The sequence below is a fragment of the Dermacentor variabilis genome, chromosome 2, assembly GCF_050947875.1.
Source record: "Dermacentor variabilis isolate Ectoservices chromosome 2, ASM5094787v1, whole genome shotgun sequence".
Taxonomy (NCBI): Eukaryota; Metazoa; Arthropoda; class Arachnida; order Ixodida; family Ixodidae; genus Dermacentor; species Dermacentor variabilis.
This window is the reverse complement of record NC_134569.1, coordinates 48,047,067-48,070,376: the sequence shown is the minus strand read 5'-3', so window position 1 is coordinate 48,070,376 and position 23,310 is coordinate 48,047,067. Positions and strand designations below refer to the sequence as shown.

Sequence of the window (23,310 nt, the reverse complement as noted above, 5' to 3'; positions counted from 1 at the left end):
ACCTGGCCTACTCGCAGCGTCGTGCACGAAGAAACAAACAAATCAGCTGCTGGATTGTCTTGACATGGCATACTAAGCTGAGACCGGAACTGCTTTAGCTACAAACCTGGCAGAAATGATGATGATGAGCAGGGATTTGTAGTAACGCCACTTCATGGGGCAGGAAGGAGGCTCCGTTCAAAACAAAAATGGCGTTCAGCAAGTCGAACCATGCAATGGTCAGAGTAGGTGCATGGTGCTCTCGATTGAGTTGGCTCAAGGAGTGTCCGAAAAATCAGACGAGAGGTTGCAAGGCGTCCGAACTTTCGGAAGTTGTTATACATTATGGTCTATGGGGAGAATGGTGGTGCCGCGAAGCAGACCGAATAATCGAGCATGTCCGAATTTTTGGAGTCCGGAAAATCAGTCTGCGACTGTATATTAAACCTCACTGTAAGGAAGTGTGTTCACGCATGATTTCAAAATAACAAAATTTCACTGCTGCTGCTGTGGAGTGCTACTGCAGTAGCTCAATTGGTAGAGCACTGCACGCGTAATGCGAAGACGTGGAATCGTTCCCCACCTGCGGCAAGTTGTTTTTTCATCCAGCTTCATTTACATTACTTTATCATTCCTTAGATTCAGTTTGTAAGTACAAGTAATTTCCCCTATGTTTTCCTTGTTGTCATTGTTTTTTGGCATCTTATGACTGCTGCTGCGAAGGAATACAGAGACAATAAATGGAAACTTCCACGGACACAGATGGTTAAATAGTTCATTTACATGTGGCTGCTTGCGACTGCGTCTCTCAAATTGCCTACCGTGCATTGTGTTCCATATAAAGTTAAGTGCGATGAGATCCCATTGTGCCCCACGCACTGTATACCTAAGGCGTGAGTGAAAGCAGGCAAGGACAAGCCAAGAAGGATGGCGTCTTGATTAGCGCAGTCTTTCCGCACAAGTAAGGGGAATGTGGGGAGGTGAGCAGGCTCACAGTAACGTGAACAAGCGCATGTGAAGGGAGAAGGGGGGAGGAGGGGGGGGGGCAGGTTAGCTTGCATCACCTTTTTCTACCGCGACCGTGGCTGTGCATGGCTTTCACTGGCTGAGCGCGTATGTAGCCCACGCACCTTGTTTTAGAGTTAATCTGTTGTGAGTGCATAGGTTGAGCAAGCTGAGATGGCATGGCATAGTGAGCTGTCCTCCCGAGCGTTCATTGCTGGGGGTTGCGTAATCTCAAGTTTCGGAGAAGCGTTGAAGCAAGACGCAGACGAAGCCTTCGCTTCCCACTGCTTTTCATGATAGCTTTGTTGCACTGTGGGCGACACTATTAGTCGTAGGGGAGGAGGGGATGCGAAAGCATGGCTGGCTTTGACTCATACCGCCGATAATTATTAAGATATCGTCAACATGGCCAGAAACCATATCTTTCGTTGCTGACTCTCAAATTCAACAAAATGACTTTTTTCTCATTCAGATTTGCTTTTTCTGATTGTCTGATAATTAAAAAAGTTTTGTGGCCCTTTTTGTAAACAGTCGAACTCGGCTATATCGAACTCGCGAAAAAACTCCTATCAATTCGATGTGCAGCATAATTCGATATAAGCCTGCTAAAGATTTGGATGTCATAAAAGCACATACCATATATAAAATCACTTTATTGATGAAACTAGCTTAGTTTCCCATGAACGAGTCCTGTACTTTCTTCTGCTTGAGCAATTTCGCTGCCTGTGACGCACGCACTTGTCCACATTGTCTAAAGAGTCGGAGCACCTGAGGCTGCAACCTTCCACATTCGCGCAGAAGCACCGGACTAGTGCGAGTGCACCAATCACCTCGGAGGATGTGGGCAAAGGACCGTTGTTGCTTTCCTCATTGTGCCCACTTTCACTTCTGCTTGGTACGATGTCGGCAATGTAGTCTTTGTTTTCCGGCTCTCCCATGGTGACAACACCATCATCTGCACTCACAAACTCGTCAATTGTTGATTCATCAAGAGCTTCCAGAAATTATGACAGCTCACTCCAAACTTGGGCAAATCCGGCAATGGCTTTGTCGCATTCATCAGAATTTACAGTCATCACCGAGCACGCAGAGGCCGGCACAGCTGAAGCAATTTTGGATGAACCACTTCGACATGGCCGTGAGTACGCGTTGGGCGCCGCTGGCACCAGGTCGCGAGTTTGGCCGCTTTAGCCCTAATCTCCCTCTTATTCTTCAAGATCGTGCTAAGAGTGCTCCTCGGAATCTTGCACGCTGCAGGGACGTGCGACTTCTCACCGCATTTGGCCTGAATTATGATTTCGAGCATCATGATGAAGGCCAATTTCTGCTGCTTCATCACGGCAACACTGTGGGAGAAGGCCCGCAAGGCGCAAACACAATGAACTAGAAAAGCAGCGAGACAACTCGCACTTGCGCCATCTTGCGCGACGAAGGCACGAGAGCCTCTGATTGGCTGTCTGAGCAAGCTCTGTGGGCGGGCCAGGATCATTTTTTGCAGGGGGGCGTCGATGGCTCGCCCGAGGCAGCGCAGTCACGGTAGGGAGAGTGATTAGATGGAGGTGTGCTGCCGGGCTTCTCCACAACTGTGAGGGAAAGCCAACTTCTGGGGGCACTTTTCCGCTGCTTGGCGTTCGCTATATTGGAAGTTGCTGCTATTTTTGTTTGATCTAAGCGTAACTTTTGCTATATATACTCATTGTAACTATACCGTGTTCAGAAATTGTTCAATATATAGAATAATTCAGTGTAAACGGGTTTGATATAGTCGGGTTCGACTGTAAAAAAAATCAATCGATGACTGTACTTAGTTGCACGAAGCATCAAACTTTAATATAACAACATTTGGATATAACAAATTAAATTGCAGATTTTACTGTCTTCATTAAAACATGGTTTATCTGTGTCAAATTTACCAGCTTCAGATGCTCTAATGGATGCAGTTTACGGAACTGTGGTATTTGTTTTTGGTGGAGAGTTCCAGACTTACCGATTTTCGGCAATTTCTGTGAAAAATTCCAGGCCCTAATTCATAATTCTGCTTCCGGCAGTGACTGGGATGTCTAACATGTCCACCCCTCAAAAATTTCTGCGGGGACCTTTGGCAGAGGCCTCTCTATATCGTAACGCACAGTTGAGTGACTGTGCTTTAATCACTTTACCTTGGGCGAACTTGTGCCCGACAAACAGCTAAACGAGAGCCTCACTAGAACATCCACAGTCTTTTCGCAAGAGACCCGCATCTCTTCTTCTTTCCTCGTGTCCCGCACTGGTGGCAGGTTGCTCCGATTGTGTGTGCCTTGCGAGCCCGTGTTGCCCGCTTCGCTGCCGCTATCTTTCGCAGGTAGCAGTAAACAGCTGGACGGACACAGGAAGCGGCTGGCGCGCGTAATTTGAAATCATCTTGTGTCAACATGATGTGCATAACCTTGACTCAGGGTGTGACCGAAGGTATAATGTGCTGGAAAAGGTCTTCCATTTTTTTTCAGAAACCTCTTAGTGCATATTTTAGTTGACATCTACTATGGCATTACGTTTTGAAAATTTGTTGATAGTGGCACATATAAGAAATTGAAAATTAGTACTTTCCACATAGCACATACTACTGTTCAATGCATAGCCATGGCGCATTCCTGCCAGGTATGTAGTGCATACTACTGTTTAGTGTATAGCCACGGTACATTCCTACCAAGTATGTATTAAAGATGTTCCACTGTGCTTTACGTTGCCAACTGTGTTTCAGTGCAGTAAAGGTTAGTGCATGTATTGGCCAAATCATGAACATGGATTGGCTGCGTGTTCTAGAGAACAGATGAGGACTCGTCCATTGTGTGCTGTTAATCCTTTCATGAAGCTTCCATTCAGTTAGTGGTACAGTGAAAGCAATCAGAGGTGGACAGTGGATGAACCTTTCTCCTAGTTCTTTTTTCTGGTTGGCTGATGAGACCTGTATTTTTTGCTGTGCTACACGGAATCGGTGAGATTGTGCTCAGTACAGATGGAGGCAGTGGTACTGCCTCAATTTTGACTTGAGGGTCTGCAGATTTTCATGAATCCCTTCTAGCCAGTTGTCGCAATTTTTATCACATCTTGATTGTAAACCCTGAAAATGGGATGAGGTGCTCTGGCATATGTTGTTGCAACAAATAGCACATCGCCATCGTTTGTTCTGAAAACAAAGCTGTATGCATGTACATTCATTTGAGAAGTGACCACTCCAAAGAAGCTTAAGTGAGAATACCATGAGGGTTTTTGTGTTCTTGAAGTCTATTGCCAGCTTTTTTGTAACGCTGCAAAATTCACCATTGGGCAATGAATTGAGTGCAATTACTTTTTTTTGCTTCCTACCACACAAACAAGCACATGCAATGCAGTTTAGGCAGTTCTTGTGTGACAGAAAAGTCTGGTCAGGAGAGGTTAATTAACAGATTCTTCATGGGATTTGCTGCAAGGCATATGCAATAAAAAGAAAAAGGGGCTTTGAGCAAATGCATGCAGCCGTTTGTGATGCAGGTACTGTAGCAATGAGTTAGTACATTTGTTGTTATCCAATTTGTGTAGTCCTCTGGAACATTAGACTTGAGTTTGGCCTTTGTGAGCATCTTGTGCCCAATATCCTGAGTACCAGGGCATAGCTGCAGAAGGTGATGACTGTGCACCGTAGACGCATGTTATGCGACTGTAGGATGAGCTGCCATTTTGGCTGTTGCAGAGGGCCTGATGCAGCTGCTGCAAGACCTGGGCAAGGCACGGCTCTACCTGGGCCAGTACAGGTGTCGGCAAGCCATCGAAACGCTGGAGGCCCTGCAGCCCCACCAGTATTCCACGGGTTGGGTGCTTGCTGCCCTGGGCAGGGCACATTTTGAGCTGGGGGAGTATGACAAGGCAAGCATTCATAGTGCCTACTGACTGTGGGAAGACTGCCTTAGTTGCTTAGTGGTGTCTCTTTGCTGCTTTGCTGTATTCGTTGTTAGTCTTCGCGAGAGTCAGTCAGACTTCGCGAGAGTCAGTCTCATCTTCAAGAAGATTCATTGTTGTGTTTTGCTTGAAATAACATTTGGCAGTGACTTGGGCAAGAGCATAGAATTTGGTGCAACGCAAATAGCGTCGAAAAATGTGACCTCTTAATTCCTTAATTCCAGTGTTGCGAACTCGGTACATATCAGACATATGCAGAGTTGACATTAACATGCAGAAATTCCGGGCTAGTTTTGTTCTTTGTGAGTGATCTGTAGGCAGTGCTTTTCATTTCAGGACAATAAACTGAACTAACTAAATATTGGCTGGAGTTGCGTTTAAACTGTGGACTGCACAGTGTATTCATACCTGCCATTGCCATGAGTGTGCTGAATGGTTTCCATGCAGCACAGCTAAAGTTTCTGATTGTTTGACATCACTGCACCATATCATGCAGATGTTAAATGTTGCCCTGCATGCCTAGCTAGTGTGACAAAGTTTTCATGTGAGATCTTGGTGCATTGCAGCGGTATTATTTGAAGAGAGCAAATGTAGATGGATGCCCTGTTCTTCTTGTAGGCTGCCCGTGCCTTTGAGACTCTCAGGTCTATTGAGCCACACCGGCTACAGGGCCTGGAGTATTACAGCACAGCCTTGTGGCACCTGCAGAGGGAAGTGAGCCTTTCTGCTCTTGCTCAAGACATGATGGATCTGGACAAGACAGCGCCAGAGGTGCGTGATTGCCTTGCGAGACTTGAGATTTGGCTGCTGCTTGATATGATTTGAACAAAAGAAACTTGCAGGGGAATAACTTCTTCTGTGGAGCTGCAGTTGAACTTTCTTTGATTGTAGTGTTTTACTGGCCTCTTACACCATTGATTGTAAGCTTGCTTGCTTTGCAACTGATCTGTTAACTATTGGAGCCAGCCTCCTCATGTTTCTGGGAATAAAATTGGACATTCTTTGCATAGGAAAGTACTTTAGCTAAACCCGAAGAACCTGGAGCAGGCTGCATATACAGTCAATGACTGATAATTTGGACTCCATGGGAAACGTAAATAAGTCCGAACTATCGAATGTCCAAAAAAACTAATGTATCCAAAAAAGACTACTTTATTTACTTTGTAAGGCCCCTGTGCAAGGAACAAGTAGTTGATTCGTTGCTGCAAGCGCTTCCCCGTAAGTGCAACCAAGTGGGCCTGTATTTCTGCCAGTTTTGAGTTGCGCTGTACGCCGATAGAAGGATTGCGAAGGCTTGAGTCAGATCCGCACGTGAAGGCTCCAGAGTGCACGGCACATGATCATCCAGGTCAGAGTCGTTGCTGTTTGACGGTGAGGGAACTTGCTTAATTATTTCATCATTGTTCAGTTCGGTACACGACGAAAACATGCTGTCGACATCTGCTAAGTCTTCAAATGTAATGGCCGGAGGAATCGGCAGGCCATCAACGATGTCTGCATTTGAGTTCGTCGTGGTAGGCGGTAGTTCAGCCTTTTCAGTTGCAGAGTCAGTCCCATTTAGACTGCGAGGGCACTGTTGGTGCCATTTGACGCGGCCTGTCCATAACTTCACAAGAAAGACTTCTTGGAGCCAGCAGAACGCTGTCTTGAACGCAAACTCAACAAACAGAATTGCGATAGCGGGCCATGTGCGGGGATGCTGGAATAGGATGTGGTAATCACAATGCTGATACGACGTCACAATTGAGGCAAAGCCTCCAAGATTAGCATTAGCATTTAAATCTCTGAGGCATAGAGCTGCAACCAAGGCTAGACCTCAGAGACTACCATCTAGTGTGTAATCTCTGAGGCCATACTTGATGTCTCGTGGAGGTTGTCAGAGGAGATAATGGCGGCAGAGCCAACGAGTATGCTACAGCCATAGACGGAATCGGGATAATCGAATTTAGGGCTGGAGGCTGTCTGACATATTCGTCGTCTTTACACATTAAGTATAGGGGGCCGTTGGCAGCACTGTGAAGCTGTACGAATTACCGGGCATGTCCGGATTATTGCTGTCCGATTTATTGGTCGGCGACTGTATACAACTTGCCACACATTGAAATATCTGCTACTACAAGCAGAAATAAGGAGAACTGAGTGACTGTTTATTCTTTAGTAATGTTGCAATTATGTCAAACTGGGAGAGTGAAGCCAAGGAAAGCATGAGGAAAAGTGAGCTATTTCTATAATTTAACTGCCGATGGAAGAAAGCACAACCTCGACATAAATTGGGAGCCGAACCCATAGCCTCCACTTGACACAGCTGATGCTTCAGCAAAAGAAGTATGGTGATGCTCCCCCGCCCCCTCTTACCTTCTTATTATTACAGTCGAACCCGACTATATCGAACCCGTTTGCATCGAATTATTCTATATATCGAACAATTTCTGGGCACGGTATAGTTACAATGAGTATATATAGCAAATATGACGTTTACATCGAACAAAAATATAGCAGCGACTCTCGATATATAAAACGTTGAGCGTCGGAAAAGTGCCCCCGGAAGTTGGCTTTCCCTCGCAGTTGCGGGGAAATCCGATGGCGCGGCTCCATGCAACCACTCTCTCTACCGTGACAGCGCTGCGTCGGACGATCCGTCGACACCCCCACTGCAAAAAATGATCCTGGCCCGCCCGCAGCACTTGCTCAGGCAGCCAATCAGAGGCTCTTGTGCCCTCGTTGTGCAAAATGGCGAAAGTGCGAGTTGTCTCGGTGCTTTTCTGGTCCATTGTGTGTGTGTGCCTTGTAGGCCTTCTCCCGCAGTGTTGCCGTGATGAAGCGGCAGAATTTGCCTTTTATCGTGAAGCTCGAAATCATAAATCAGGTCGAATGCGGTGAGAAGTCGGGTGTGTCCCCGCAGCGTGAATGATTCTGAGGAACACTCTCAGGACGGTCTTGAAGAATAAGGGGGAAATTAGGGCTAAAGCGGCAAAACTCCCTCCCCGGTGCCCGTGGCGCCCGACGCATACGCACGGTCGTGTACGAGTGGTTCATCCGAAATTGCTTCAACCGTGCCGGCTTCCGCGTGCTCGGTGATGACTGCAAATTCTGATGAATGCAACGCAGCCGTTGCTGGCGTTGCCGAAACTTGGAGCGAGCTGTCAGAATTTCCGGAAGGTGTTGACAAATCAACAGTGGACAAGTTTGTGAGTGCAAATGATGGTGTCGCAACCACGGGAGAGCCCGAAAACAAAGACTACATTGCCGACATCGTACCAAGCACAAGTGAAAGTGGGCACAATGAGGAAAGCAATGACCGTCCTTGGCCCACATCCTCCGAAGTGATTGGTGCGCCCGCACTAGACCGGTGCTTCTGCACCAATGCGGAAGGTTGTGGCCTCAGCTGCTCCGGACTCCTTATACAATGTGGAGAAGTGCGTGCGTCTCAGGCAGCGAAATTGCCCTAGCAGAAAGAAATGCAGGACTATTTCATGCGAAACTTAGCTAGTTTCATCAATAAAGTGATCTTATAAATGGTGTGTGCTTTTATGACATCCAATCATTCAGCAGGCTTATATCGAATTATGCTCTATATCGAACTGATAGGCGTTTTTTTGCAAGTTCGATATAGCCGGGTTCGACTGTATTATTAAAAGGATACAAGGTCTTTTGCAAAAAATTATCTTACATTTCTAATTTGACAGTGAAATTAAAGCTCTTTTTTGTTTCCATGTATGTACTGAGATTTCGGTGCATGGTAAAGAACCCCAGGTGGTCAGAATTCAGAGACCCCCACTATGGTGCGCCTCATAATCAGATAGTGGTTATGGCATATAAGACCCCTGAATTTCATTTTAATATTTTTTGTATGCTTTCTTTGTCTTCATTGTCTGTCAGTTTGATGTGGTTGTTAACTACTGTCGTGCCTATTCATCTTGAGTGCATTGCTTCTCTCTCTCATTGCGGTGTAGACATGCTGTGCGGCTGGCAACTGCTTCAGTCTGCAGAGAGAGCACGAGACAGCAGTGCGCTTCCTGCAGAGAGCAGTTCAGGCAGACCCGGACTTTGTCTATGCATACACGCTACTCGGGCATGAGTTAACAGCCATGGAAGAAATGGAGCAGGCCCTGTCTGCCTTCCGCAGTGCCATGCTGGTCAACCCTCGCCACTACAATGCCTGGTATGCCTGACAAGTGTAGTTTAGCCCGATGCACTTGCCGACCAATCCTTCCTGAAGGGGATAATTATTCTTGTTTGTTTTTCTTAATACAAAGCATTTTTTGCCTACGTTAGGCACTTTGAGTCTATCAATCTGTCTAGCCTCTTACGCTGTCATGATGACACCATGGCAGTTTAACTGCATATACATGCATGACATAACATAAGTGACATGACATGCATGTCATGATCTAGCCTCTTGTGTCCTGATGCCATCGTGGTCATCGCCTAAGTGAATGTCATCATGACGTGAATGTCACGATGTCATCGTTTTGCTTCTTTGGTCACACGGAGGCTTGCATAATTCAGACAGTTGCTTACTTTGCAGAAGCATGTTTGCCCATCTGCCAACTGAAGAGCACCGAACAACGCTAGATAGCCAGCTGCCTGAAAAATGCTTTGCATAACATTAATTCCCGCAGTACATCGGATCTGCACAATTGTCTTTTCGTCAGTAGCATGAAAAACTCATTTAGACTTTCTTTCACTTTAGTTGATTCAGTGAAACAATATTGATTTAGAAGTTTCGTGGTAGTTGAGGTTATGGGGGTGTTTCACATTTGCCTGTTGCACTGCCCATTGTGGGTCGCACATTGTTGCAATGCCACTTGTTTTAGACAGCCTTGACTGCATGCTGCTCGTAATTATGCTGTGCACAAATTTAGTTTGAAGCTTTCTGTTGGCACGTGAGCTTTTGTAGTCTGTCCAGTAAGCGTACAGAACAACTTGGTAGGCGCTCGTAGCATTTTCAGCCAGTCGGCCATGGACCTTGATGCCTGTTCACACTAGGCCACACACAAAATGTTGAGCCCAATGACCTTGCGTCTGAGCTGCTAGTTTTCTGTGACAGCTTATCACACACCATCACGTTTTGCTGGCAGTGAATTATTGTCATGGCTGTACTTGCAATGTCGCTAGGCCTAATCAAAGCTGCTTCTTCACTGACCTAAAGGTACAGTTTGGTGCAGAGTCAACGAATGTTTTCCCCATTGACCTAACAGCACTTGGAAAGCCAAGAAATGGTGTTGCCAACCAAGGGAAACTGCAGGTGACAAACTGAAGAGCAGAAACATTGTTCATGATCGCAGTGCTTGCAACATTGTGAGCGCAGATCATGTTTCAAAAATTAAGCGAGAAGCCATGTGGTTTCAAATTGTGCTTACTGTTGTAAGTTGGTTTTGTGGAGCAGGTGGAAGTGTCCAAATAATCGAGCAAGTCAGAAAATTTTGTTGATGGCTCTATCTTTTTGGTGTTCCACTTGAACCTTTCTTCATTCTTTTTCATGTCCCACTAACACCTGCAAAGGCAAGCAGAGTCTTAAAGGAGAACTACAGCATGTACCACTATTGCAAGTGGAGTGATGACAGTGTAGGAATGTGTAAACGAAGATAGTTTTATTACATCATTTAGTGTGAAGGAATTTGCCGTGCAAGAAAATTTGAACTTTGTCAGTATACCTGGTAGAATTTGCAGAGATGTGTATTGCCCCTGTGCGTGACTATTGCTTTCTTCCTGCGCCTGTCCAGGTATGGAGCAGGTATGATCTACTACAAGCAGGAACAGTTTCATTTGGCAGAGCTGCACTTCAAGCGAGCACTCCAGATCAACCCGCAGAGCTCCGTGCTCCTTTGCCACGTTGCAGTGGTAAGTTTCATGTATGCTACTGCTTGCATTTGTGTTGGTGCTAAGTGTGCGCACTTGTGCAGATGAGACGAGGGTGATGCTTACTGAAAAATTTAGATTGTTCTTACATGTTCCCAACGCTCACACCTTATTATATACATTTTCAGGGTCAACATATATTCACTACAATGTGACGGTGGTGCTATGCTGGATTAGTGTGGACTCTGTTCATGTAATGCTTAATAGACCCTGATGCAAAATGTTCGTGAGCATACTGTTTCCAGCATTTTCTGGCTAGGAAATGGATTTTAGCACATAAACCTTCACGTAATATTCAACGAATGCAAGCAAAAATGGGTAGTGTTTGCTAAAAAATCATGCCTTGAGGTGTGGCTTCACACATATCCAAAGTGCATTGCTGTAAAGCCTTGCCTGAATGTAAAATGTAAACACCGTGCTTCAACAGAGAGCAGCAGTGGAAGTGGTGATGACTAAACATACAAAGCAGATTGTCTTGAAGCTTTGCTTCATGCTCATAATTGGGCTAGGTTGCTTTAGCAACGATTTCAAAGGTGTTGTGCGTATTTTTGTGTGGGTTATGCGTGGATAGTTTTCCCACTTTTCTGTGAGTTGTAGTTGGGGATACAAATTAAATGCAGGGTATGGGTAACACAGTCGAACTCGTTTATAATGAACTTCATAGTTCCGCGAAAAGTGGCTGTTGTTACCGTAGTTTGTTATATGTGAACGTGCCCAACAAGACACAAGAATTAATGATACTGAAGCTGGCACCGGCAGTTACGATTCAACACCACTCTGGTCCGAAAATCAGGTTTTCGTTATCTTTTTTTTTATTGAGGCTCCTACCTGTATCCAGCTGCAAGTTTCCATTAAAAACATCATATAAAGAACAAAATGCGACATCATAGCTCTTTCAAGACACTGCCCAGCCAGTTTAGATCACTTGCCGTTTTGAATTTACGAGCGCGGCTGCCTCCATTTCTGTTTCAGGAGCTTGTGATATGTTTTGCTATCAGCGGGGCATGAGTGTATCCTGCATACAATAACGAAGCATTTTAGTTGGTTGGAAGTGCAAACTACTGCAGCTTGCTGACATTTTGCAAAGGCCTTGTCACCACGGCTACAGCATCAGCCACGTGTGTGCCAAGAGCTGTTACGTTATGTTTATGTTATGTTAGTTATGTTTTCTATGTCACTTCGGCTGCAGTAATACGAAGCTTGAAAGAGAGAACACCGTCGTGAACCTTCATCTCTCAATAACGGCGCAGTAATCGCTGACTCTTTATGACTTTACAAGGCAGTGCTGCGTCATGCCGCGTTCATGCCAACTTGGACCATGTAAATACAGTTGCCGACCGTTTATTCGGACCTCACGGGGACTGCGGAAATGTCCGAATAAACAGGTGTCCGAAAAAGCAGATGAAGAAATTTTTAAAAAAATCCTTTATTTCCACGCACTCATTCAGGCTCGGCAGTAGGCTTGAATAACTCGTGAATGCGCCATTGCACGCTGTTCCGTTTACGCGCAATCAGATAAGCCTGAATCTCAGAGAGGGTTGTACGGTCACTATAGGCGGCTGAAAGCACAGTCACTGCTTGTACACGCTCCGCATGCGGCGGCAGTGTAGTACATGGTGCGTCATCTTTCGACTCGGAGTCATCGTCCGGCGGTGCAGCAGAAACCTGACGAATGATCTCGCTGTCGTCGAGTTCAGCGCATGTCAGTACAGCAGTGTCAGCACCTGTGAAACTGTCAAATGAGATGGTGTCCGGAATCGCAATGCAACCACTGCGCAGGTCTCAGCGGAACATTTTCAGCGTCAGTAGGGAGCACATCGGAAGGCGACAAATCCTAGGCCTCCCGGCACCCGCTTGGCGGCATTCCCCAGCACAGTCTGCGCGGGCACTGTCAGCTCCGTTAGACACTTGACGCGATGTTTCCATATGCCACGTTATATCACCGCAACCTTGACACAGCACACAAAGCAAACACCACCACGCCATCAAGCAGACACCAGTCGCACAAACGAAAAACGTGGCCTACTCGCAGCTTCATGCACGAAAAAGAAACAAATGAACTGCTGGATTGTCTTGACATGGCTTACTAAGCTGAGACCGGAACTGCTGTAGCCACTCTATAGAATCAGGCAGAAACGATGACGATGAGCGGGGATTTGCAGTAGCGCCACTTCGTGGGGCAGCAAGGAGGCTCCGTTCAAAACAAGAATGGCGTTCAGAAAGTCGAACCATGCATCGGTCATAGTGCTCAAGGAGTGTCCGAAAAATCCGACGAGAGGTTGCAAGGTGTCCGAACTTTCGGCATTTGTTATACATTATGGTCTATGGGGAGAATGGCGGTGCCGCGAAGCAGACCGAATAATCGAGCATGTCCGAATTTTTGGAGTCCGAAAAATCAGTCGGCGACTGTATTGACAGCAACCTTAAGATAGCAACCTGTCTAGGGAAGCTGGTCCAAATTATCCTAATAGGCATAGTGCACATGTTGCTGTTAATAGATAACTTCGCAAAACTGAGAGTGCCATCGTCGTGGCCTTGAAGGTTGCACTGGCATGCCTGCCAGCTAGCTATCTTGGAGCCCACCACAGCCGTATAGCCTTGCCCTGAAGCACATGAAAGACGTGACTTGAAAGCATGATTATCCTAGCATGATGAAAGGAAATGACTTACCATATTTACCCGCTTCTAACGTGCCCTCGATTGTAATGTGCACCTGTTTCCCGTGACCTAAAGAAAGAAATGTGTTTAACAGTACTGTGCACCTCTTTCTTTCATGCAGAAATACAACTTTCTCTCATTTGTAAAAACAACGATTTACTTGCAATGCGCTCAAGTTGCGATAAATAAAGAAAGGCACAGTTTCACTCGAAAGACAAAAGATCGATTGCGATAGCAAATTAGTAGACAGCTACATGAAAAGTCAGGATAGTAGTTTTATCTGCCATATAAACTTCTAAACATTTGCTTACTAAATAAATTAACAAGCATAGTGTCACGCGCACACAAGCAAACATGAACACGTCTCACTCAATGACCACGGAAACTCTTTATCAAAACACTGAAAGGAGGAAATGCGGTACCAGGTGCGAGCGAATTGACCTTTGTGCGGCCTCTCGCTTCAATGCGAACTAAGGGATGAGAACAGAGCACAGTGCACCTAGATGTGTAGACTCTGTCTACATCGCAGATCGCTTTCAAGATAGTGGCCGCATGGTTGCACCGCACTCAGCAACCACTAGAATAGAACGCCTCTCCTGTTTGTGCCAATCTCGCATTCAAGCTTCGGGAACTTCGAATCCCCATGATGCAGCCCGGTTTCCATCCGTCTCCGTAGACGTCATCACTTTCCTTTCAATTGCAGCATCGTGATGAACTCGGCGTGTCTTCGCAGTCTGCATTTCCATGCTAATAGAGCAAACACAGAAAACGCTAGGACGGAGGGTGGACTAACCTAAGCCAGCCTAAGTACACATACTACAGCACATGCAGGTAGCGATAAAAGCTAGGTATGAAGCGTGTACGAGGCGGCCATTTTGATATGCCGATGGCAATATGGTAACACAGATTTAGGGTTGTACTCGATTCCAATGGGTGCGCAATTTTTGGACCCATTCTATTGGAAAAAAAGTGTGTGTTAGATTCGAGTAGATACGGTGTGTCACAGGGCCTGAAATCAGTGTGTGGTGCTCACTCATCTCTCTGAGCATATCTTCGTTGTGGTTGGTCTGGAGCCAGGGGTGGAATGCTGTGTGCCTAGTTGAGTCGCGCGTCTGTGCACTGCAACTTTGCATGCGTCCCCCTTCCACCACCATTGAATTTGAAGTGTTCATTGTAATTATACGGTGCTTTTTAAGATGTTCATTATGCTGTTAAAGGTTGGCACAATAAAGTTGGTAACATTGGCAATTCACTTCACTTTATCGAAATTTTGTTATATTGAAACTTGATCTTTTATGCAAATAGGTACAGTCGCCGAGGGATTTTCTTAAATGCACAGCCACCATTGACTAGAAAAGGAGACGTATGCCAACCTGCCCCCCACTTTCTCCACTTAGGAGTGCTTGTTCGTGTTACGGAGAGCTTGCTCCCTTCCCCACCTCCTTTCCCCTTGCTCGTGCAGGAAGCTGGATCTCGTCGAGCCATCTTGGCTCACCCTCGCAAACAAAGCATGCATCGTGTATGCATGGTGCAGTAGGATCTTAATGCACTTGGGCTTTATATGGTGCATGATGTTTCCATGCTTCAGTGGTCTCTGTTTGTCACGCAGTGCCCGATTTGAGAGGTGCATTTGCAAGCAGCTATACTTGCAATTCAGTTGTTTGACCATCTGCATCTGCGGAAGTTTTCATTTATGTTCTCAGTGTGAAATTTTGACATATTGAAATAGTGTATAAACACACTTAATTATATTGAGGTCCTAAATACGTAGTGTTCAATACACAAGAAGCAATAAAAATTAAATACTTCAATATATTCAGAGTTTCATTATATTGAAGTTCATTATATTGAGATTTAACTGTATTGAGGTTCAAGATACAGTGGGACCTCGTTGATAAGATCCCATTGTGTACAATTTCCCAGTGCTAATGTTCGTGTTCGAGAACACAAAAATTTACCCAGTATAGTTATGCTTCTTCTTTACCATTTCATACTTTACCAGAAAACATGATCTTTCGGCACCAACATTAACTACATTGCCAAATTATAATTGTATGGTACTGTCATGTGGTAGTGACAGTGAAGAAAGCCACAAAAGTGCGGATGCGAAACTAGTGTTTTATTGGGCAAACCTGTGCCCTCAGCAATAGGCTACACTCAAAGCAGAACGATAGCGGCGAATAGCCTGCGATCGGCGGAAATCTGATCCGCGGGTCAAGCGGGTCAGCTTTTATACGTGAGCCATCGAACGTTCCAGTGTAGTCGCTGGTGCCCATGTGTCTTCCAGAAAGTTCTACACCATTCGCATCGCACATACATGTAATCAGATTACAGAAGGTACGGTGACAACAGACAGGGGATAGAACCATCAATAACATTCCAGAAACTTCTAATACATGCAGGTACGTGCTGCGCTGTGCGATAACATTTGTTAGACAAGGAAATGCAGTCATCCAATGAACACGTACACTTGTCAATACGTTTTCCTGCTGCTAGATCCCATGTAAACAAGAAAAGGTGCTAGGTGGATGCAATCGTGAACTGTAGCTGCCTGCCACAGCAGCTTGCCCACAATACTCGACAGAACATCTCATGTGAAAACACCGGTGTGCACTCAGTTCTCTATTCCGGTACCAGCTAATCTCCTTCCCGGTCATTGCATGTCACATTCACAGCCATTGCCACCAACCCTATTGCGTTAAGCATGTTACGAACGACGACAGGCCGACATGTCCGTCTCATTCACTTTATTACCGCACTTCGCGACTCCCACCATGCCCTCCATTCGTACACAGCATACTTCGTGCCACCCTAGTCTTCCTTCTTTCTCACTGCTGCACTCATGCCACCTGGTGCTTTCCCTGGTAACTACAGTCAACCTTAGAGAACGTCAGTCAGCCTTAGAGAATGGCACTTTGCTTTGCCTCACCTGGAGCTCTTGGTCAGCTTACGCTGCCACTCTCCTCAAAACTCTCTCCACCCCCACCCCCCTCAAAATGAGAAGTTGTACGGGAAAAAAAGAACTGGGGTTCATGTTGAAGCACCAACTGGTCTGCATGGGCAATAACAGTTCGACAATGTCCCATAGTAGGGTCACTCAAAACAAAGTCATTGTCGCCTAAATCACTTAACCACGCGATAAGAGCTACACTGCCACGGTGCCAATTTGGCTTAGACACTCTTAGCAGTATCACTCAGGGTGCGTCTATCTAAGAGCAAAAGATTACCGTCTTTAATGGTTATTGGCTGTCAATGACGGTTGTAATTGTGCTTCTGTGCTTGCCAAGCAACTGCTTGATCTTTCTGAGCTTACTTGAGGGCCTCCGTAAAGTACTGCTGGAGTACTGCAGCAAAGGCATGGTGTGGCACTGCCAGATGGTCTGTACCTTCCTTGTCACCTGCAGGTTCTTATGGGGTACGGAGCTCACAGCCATAACGCAGCAAAGCTGGTGTACTATATCCAGTGACTATACTCTCTGCAGTACGCATGGTAAGGGCGATCTCGGGTATGGGCTGCTCCCAGTCCTTGTGGTTGGAGCAGTACACTCGTAGGCACTGCTTATCCCTTTCGCTGTCGGACCTTTCTGGCTGTGACGCACCCCCAGTGTTGGCTTGGTTTCAGGGAACGAGCATAACAGGGAATGAACATAGCAATTTATTTTTGATTATGATTGGTATACAAATAACATAGTCAACGCAATATGCACATTTCAGTGCTCTGCAGATGTTGTTAGTAAACATCATCATCATCAGCAGCCTGACTATAACATCCGTTCAACATCCGAATCTAACGATGCAGAACTCGTCTCTTCCTCGCGTGAGACGCTGTCCAAGTCCAAATCCGAGCTCGGCTCGCATTCTGAATTGGAAGAGCCACCGCTCCAAAGAGCAGACGAAGGTCCCGCGCGCGCAGCCATCCGAAAGTAACCGCGCGCAGGGAGGATGCGCTTTCACTCGCCCGCACAATAGAGAAAAATGGAAGGTTGTGTGATCAAGAAGACAGAGGGGGATGAAAAAAGGCTAAGACAAAGTTCGAAGGGCTTTATGTTTACTGCTGCAAGTCGGAAGCGAGGGTGCGGCGAGAGAGCGAAAGCAGCAATCGAGTCACCCTTTTCGGAGAGGCAATGGCATGTGCGCCTGAACTTGACGCGCTTAGCAGACACACCAACAGAAGAAAAATAAAAACCATCAAACCAGCGGAGATGGCAGAACAACCCTTGAACCCATAACCACACGCGCGCGACGCATGATCCAGTGAACGCGGAGCCACCGCGCCACTCATCAAAGAGAAAGTGGGAAGTAGCAGTCGCACCGCACTCTTCAATACGTGGATTAACACAGGTCGGGGCAAAAATACGAACTTGTAGAAAGAGTCAACAGATGGCGTGGCCAGTTTAGGAGCGCAAGCTTTGTGCTCAGGCGTGAAATTTTGAACGCACGGTGGAGAATGTACCGGTACGTCAGTGACACTGTGGGGGGGAAACGCGATGACGTACCGGTACGTCCGTGACAGCGAAAGGGTTAATGGTGCCATTGCGGTACTCGACCATTTCTCCAGCCGGTTGATAATGGCACAGTGTGACGATGCTTAGTTCCCCGGTTTTGGGAGATTGCACCGTAAAGTGCTTGTCACTTGTGATGGCCACAGATATGCCATGGCAACAGAAAACTGCAACCATGCTAAGATTTTTGTACTTGTTGCCATTCACGGAGGGCAACCGCAGAGGGCAATGCCACTCGCAGAGGGCACTTGCAGACACAACTTAGTGACTTTGTCAATAACTACTGGCAAGTATTTGTGGCGACGAGGTGTAGGTTGCAAGGGGCCTGATAATATTGACCCTAAGCTGTTCCATGGCAGCTTTGTCCCACTGACTGTTCATGAGGCTCTCAGGCTACTGGTGTTGAGCTCTTGTGTGATGACAGACAGCACAGCGCTGCACATACTTTGATACGCCAGCCCTCATGTCCAGCCAGACGAACTGTGCTGAGACACAACTCATGGTTTTGAAATACCTGGCATGGCCTACAGTGGAGTGGTTGTGTGCCGTCCTCAGTGCCAGATTTTGGAGGTGATTAGGTAGCCATAGTACCTTCTTGTTGCCTCTTTGCTGAACCAACAGTCTGCTTTGTTCCAGTTCTGTTGTCTCTGCCAGATCATGAAAGTGGTGATCGCAGTCCAAGCTTGGGAGCCTAGTTCCTTGGACCACATTCTTCAGTTTTTAGAGATGGCCGTCAAGAGCCTGTTCTTGGATTAGCTCTCCTGTGTCACCTAAGAGTTTGGCATCCTCTTCCAATGCTACTGCTACTTGCTCAAATGTAATTTTCGCTTCAGTTTCTGGAGCAGCAATGGGGAACAGTGTCTCATGCAGACTGTCACTTGGGTGGTCTTCACAGTGGAGAGGTGCTTTGCTCAAGGCATCTTTGGGTATGCTTGCTAGTCCTTGTCTGTGCTTGATTCGGCAATTGAAGCCTGGCAGTCGTAGGATCTAATGCTTGACCCAGTGCAAAGCTTGCTTGGTGCTAAACATCCGTGACAAGGACGAGTGGTCACAGTGAATCTCAAATTCGGTAAATTCAAGATATGCCCTAAACTAGTTTACTGCCCACACTACTGCAAGGCACTCCCACTTCTGGACAGTATAATGGCTTTTGGCCTCTTTAAGAGTCCTGCTAGTGAAGGAAACAGGCTGCAGTACATCAGAGCCAGCCTGCAGTAGTACAGCTGCAATGCCGACACCGCTTGCATCAGTTTCAACCATGAAAGGTTGGTTTATATCTGGAAGGCCTACAACTGCATCTTGAGCTAAGGATTGCTCGAGTGCAGTAAAAGCCTGCTGTTGACTCTCTGCCCACTGCCATGGCTCATTCTTCTTTAAAAAGTCCTTGAATGGACGTGCTCTGTGTGAGAAGTGTAGAATAATAGCCAGCAAGCCCCTGGAAGACTTGAAACTGCTTGATTGTGCTGGGTCTTGGTAATCTAGCACTGCATGCACCTTTCCTTCATCTGGTCTGCATTGCTCATGTGAGATGACTTGCCCAAGAACTTAAGGGACTGACGGCACCCGTATTTTGTCCTGGTTAATCATAAGGCCAGCACCTTTAATTCGTTGCAGTACTTCCCTCACCTGCTCTATGCGACTTTCAAGCATTTCTAAATAGACGAGACATATATTGCAGAATGGTTGCTTGCTGGGCTAGTTGGTTCATTGCAACCTATGTAACAGTGCAAAGCATAAGGAAGGGACAATGATAGATACAAAGTGAAAAGAGCGCTTTTCACTCGGTCTCTATTGTCGTCCCTTCTTATGTTTCGTGCTGTTACATAGGTTGTAGACTAGACCGTCATTTAAAAATGCCATGGCGAAGTGGTGATTGATTTCCTGTAGCACATCAAGGTGTGAAAAACTGCTGGGCTACCTGGCACCCTGAAGGGCATCCTGACGCATTCAAATGTACCCTGATGGCATAGGAAGACCATTTTCATAATTTCGGCATCATAAACAGGAATCTGAAAACAATAACCCTTGCGAGAGATCAAACCTTAAGAACTACTGAGCTTGGCCAAGTTGTGGTAGCAGCCAGTTCAAGGCATTGGGTAGGCAGGTACCTTGGTGCATGCATTCAACAGTCGATAGTTTACAGCAAGCCTCCCTCAGCAAGTGCCTCCCGTCTTCTTCGCGACAAGCAATGGGATGATAGTCCAAGGGCTGCTGCTTTGCCTTATAAGACCCTGCTCTAGGAGGTCATGTACGCAGCCCTCAATGATTTTCTGCTTCTAAGCGTTCGCTGGGCGGAGCTTGCATCTCGCAGGCGCACCATCCTCTGCGTCTATGCATTGCTGAGCTGGGTGGTACACCCAGGAATTGTAGTGAACAAAGGGTTGAAGTCATCAAGCACTTCCTTCATGATTGATCAAAAGACTAGCGCATATGACAGGGACACAGACAGAGAAAACGACAGGACGAGCGCTAAGCAACAACTGAGGCTTAATTGCAAGAGAAGGTACATATATACATTTCGGTGGTGCATGCGCACACAGGGTTAAAACAGTACAAGTACGATCTAATCAAAATGTGGCATACAATTCTGTAAGTACATTTTTTCTTTTTTGGACAAGGCAAGTGATGTCGTGCTGACACAGTTATCACCTTCCCTGCCAATGTGATATGCCTCACAAATCTCGCACCCCCCCCCCCTTGTGCCTCCCCTACCAAGCACACACGTGGCATCAAACGCAGGCACGCACCCGCACCGCTTACAATGCTTGGCCAAATGGCCGCCCCCCGCCAATGAATCTACCAGCGTTCGGTGCTCTCGTAGCCGTTCATTTAGGCAGCGGCCAGACTGCCCCACGTAGTACCTACCGCAGGAGAGAGGTATGCGGTATACGACCCCAACAGTGCAGGGTACAAACTTGCATTCGTGTTTTATGGCGCAGACCGGTTTTTCGTCCACATCCACGCCGCACTTTTCTCCAACTTTTCTCAGCCGGTGCGATAGCTGGTGCACGTACGGTATAGCAGTACGTTTCAGCTTCTTGCCGCTTTTTTCGGCTGCCACGCCAGGGCGTCCACCTGCCCTGATTTCTTTCAGGAGGCATTCCACCACAGCCCTCACGATATCTTTCGGAAAACCGGCATTCTGCAACCGGAGCACTTGCATCTGCAAACTAACCTCAATTCTATAGGGGCAAGCTGGCCAACTAGCTCAGCTTTTCTGCCTTGATCGCTTTGACTTCCTTCATGCTTGGTTGTAGTTTTGTTGCTACAGTGCAGTGCCTGCCCTCTTTGGTTGGAGTACTACTCGTTATCTCAGGAGCTTCAAGAACCTCTACGAAGAGGGTGTGCAAGTGGTAAGACTTGCACACATCTATTGCACACCTCTATTATTTTCCTCTATTGCAAGCACTGTGGCTGGACCCTTGTTGTGCTTAATGAACTAATGAACGGCACAATGCATTGTGGGTCGGTGCCAATAGCGCGTCTGCCTGGTGCTACATGTACATTGATGCCTGTAGCACTCAAAAAGTCTGATGAGAACAATGTCGCGACATAGGTCTGGCACACAAAGGAAGGGTTGGTTGCACTTGCAGCCCACTGGATCTTGCACTTTAAGGATCTGGTAAACTGGGACCAATCTGTTGCCAGGCAGAGTGCACACAACTGTGTCCCGAGCTTGGCACCTGTCTCCTCTGCTACCTTTGCTCCCAGCATTCCAAGTAAGCTCACACTTGAGCTTGTATCCAGTAGGGCTTAGAATGTAGTCTTCCCAATCTGCACCTCCAGGAGGGGCTCCTTGCTACCAACTGAAGCCACTACCTGCAATGCCGCGACGTAGGCAATCGTGAGCTAGGTGACCCACACCTCCGTAGCGACAGCAAGTAGATACCTCCCGAGTTGCGCTGTTGGTATACCTGTGACAGCGCTGCGAGAGGTGGCCTTACAGCAAGAGCGGTCAGACCATGCAGCTGGTCTCGATGGTAGGAAGGCTGTATCGCCACGGGATGCAATGGCCAGCAGGATGCTGCTGGTAGAGACTGAAACGGTGCGACAGCCATAACCGTCAACACTCTGGGCTGCGTTCCGGGCAGTGCAGTCACATTCACAGTTAACTGGAAGGCAAGGCCCCTTGCCACTACGTCTGTCGAACATGGCAGTGGCTTATACTGCAAACGCCTCCAAGCATGCACCATGAGGCTGTCAGCTGCCTTAGCCAACTCCGCAAGGTTGACGAACTGTTTGCTTTCTACCAATTCTTCGAGATGTGGGGGCATTTGCTGGAGCACGCTGCATTTGCTGGAGCACGCTTTGCGCAGCCCTCCAGAACAGCGGGCACAATGTGGGTTAGCCTTTGGCGGTGGCAACACCGGTGACCAAACAAAATGTTCCCAGCCGGTCTAAGAAACGTCCTGTGGGACTGAATGTTGTTGAATCCGCTCTATTTAGGGAGCTGACCTCTTGTGAAGTGCAGAGTGGCATAGCCTGACTGTTCAACTGCCACTGCTGCTGTCACAAAGCCTGCTGGCACTGCCTTGGCCGCCATCAACCTTTGTTGAACTGCTGCGGTGATTTGCTCACGTTGTACGGCGGAGCCGCTCGTTGGTCTGTCCCAGCAGAGATGCTGCAACAAATCTTCAGGCATGTTCACCGCTGCCATGTCCGTGTCGATTGTGGACGAGCCCCCACTTGTAACGAACGATGACAGGCTGATACGTCCATCACAAACATTCGCTGTATTTCCCACCACCTGGTCCTTCCGCTGGCAACTACAGTCAACTGCGCGTGACCTCCAAGAACTGCGCCTTGCCTTGCCTCACCTGGAGCTCTTGATCGGCCTACGCTGCCACTCTTGCCTCACAAGCACCCTCACCTATCTGTTTCATAGCTCGTGGGGCATAGTGCTTTTGAACGAGTACTGCACGCATGTAATAGGGCATAATCCAAATGTGCCGATGTTCCCAGCTGCAGGCAGCGTGAAGTGAGCTTCTTGTTTCGCTCTGGTGGCCTCGTTTTCCAGCGTCGCCCACCAGCTCGATTTCGTTTCAGAAGCTTACCGAGGTCAAATTTTTGGAACACAAACGTAAGCTTGCCGAAAAAACAGTGCACGTCTCGGGCCACTCAGGCCCCTCCAGCTGGCCCCTCCAGTTTGGTGTTGGCATCTCAAGCTGTAGCATTTCGCACAACGCTTTGCATTACATAGCTGTCAACTGCTGTTCAGTCTGCCATATTTTTTAGTGACTTCAGATCGTGCATTTTCATGGTTACAGTAAACTCTCAGTTATACGAACATCAGTTTAACAACTATTTTGGTATAACAAACTTTTAGAAAATCCCCAGTGGTTTTCCTATTCATGCAATGTCAGAGGCAGATTCAAATCCTGTAATTCTA

At 47.0% G+C, this 23,310-nt stretch overlaps 1 protein-coding gene across 2 annotated transcripts in view; it reads left to right on the top strand.

Moving 5' to 3' along the window:
- Nucleotides 1-23,310, top strand: part of LOC142571796 (cell division cycle protein 27 homolog) — a 60,894-nt gene that overhangs the window by 21,510 nt on the left and 16,074 nt on the right. For both annotated transcript variants that reach the window (XM_075680417.1, XM_075680416.1), the window contains exons 10-13: nucleotides 4,694-4,866; nucleotides 5,518-5,670; nucleotides 8,853-9,061; nucleotides 10,626-10,743. In XM_075680417.1, the coding sequence (XP_075536532.1) occupies nucleotides 4,694-4,866; nucleotides 5,518-5,670; nucleotides 8,853-9,061; nucleotides 10,626-10,743 (653 nt within the window). The remainder of the gene's footprint in view (nucleotides 1-4,693; nucleotides 4,867-5,517; nucleotides 5,671-8,852; nucleotides 9,062-10,625; nucleotides 10,744-23,310) is intronic.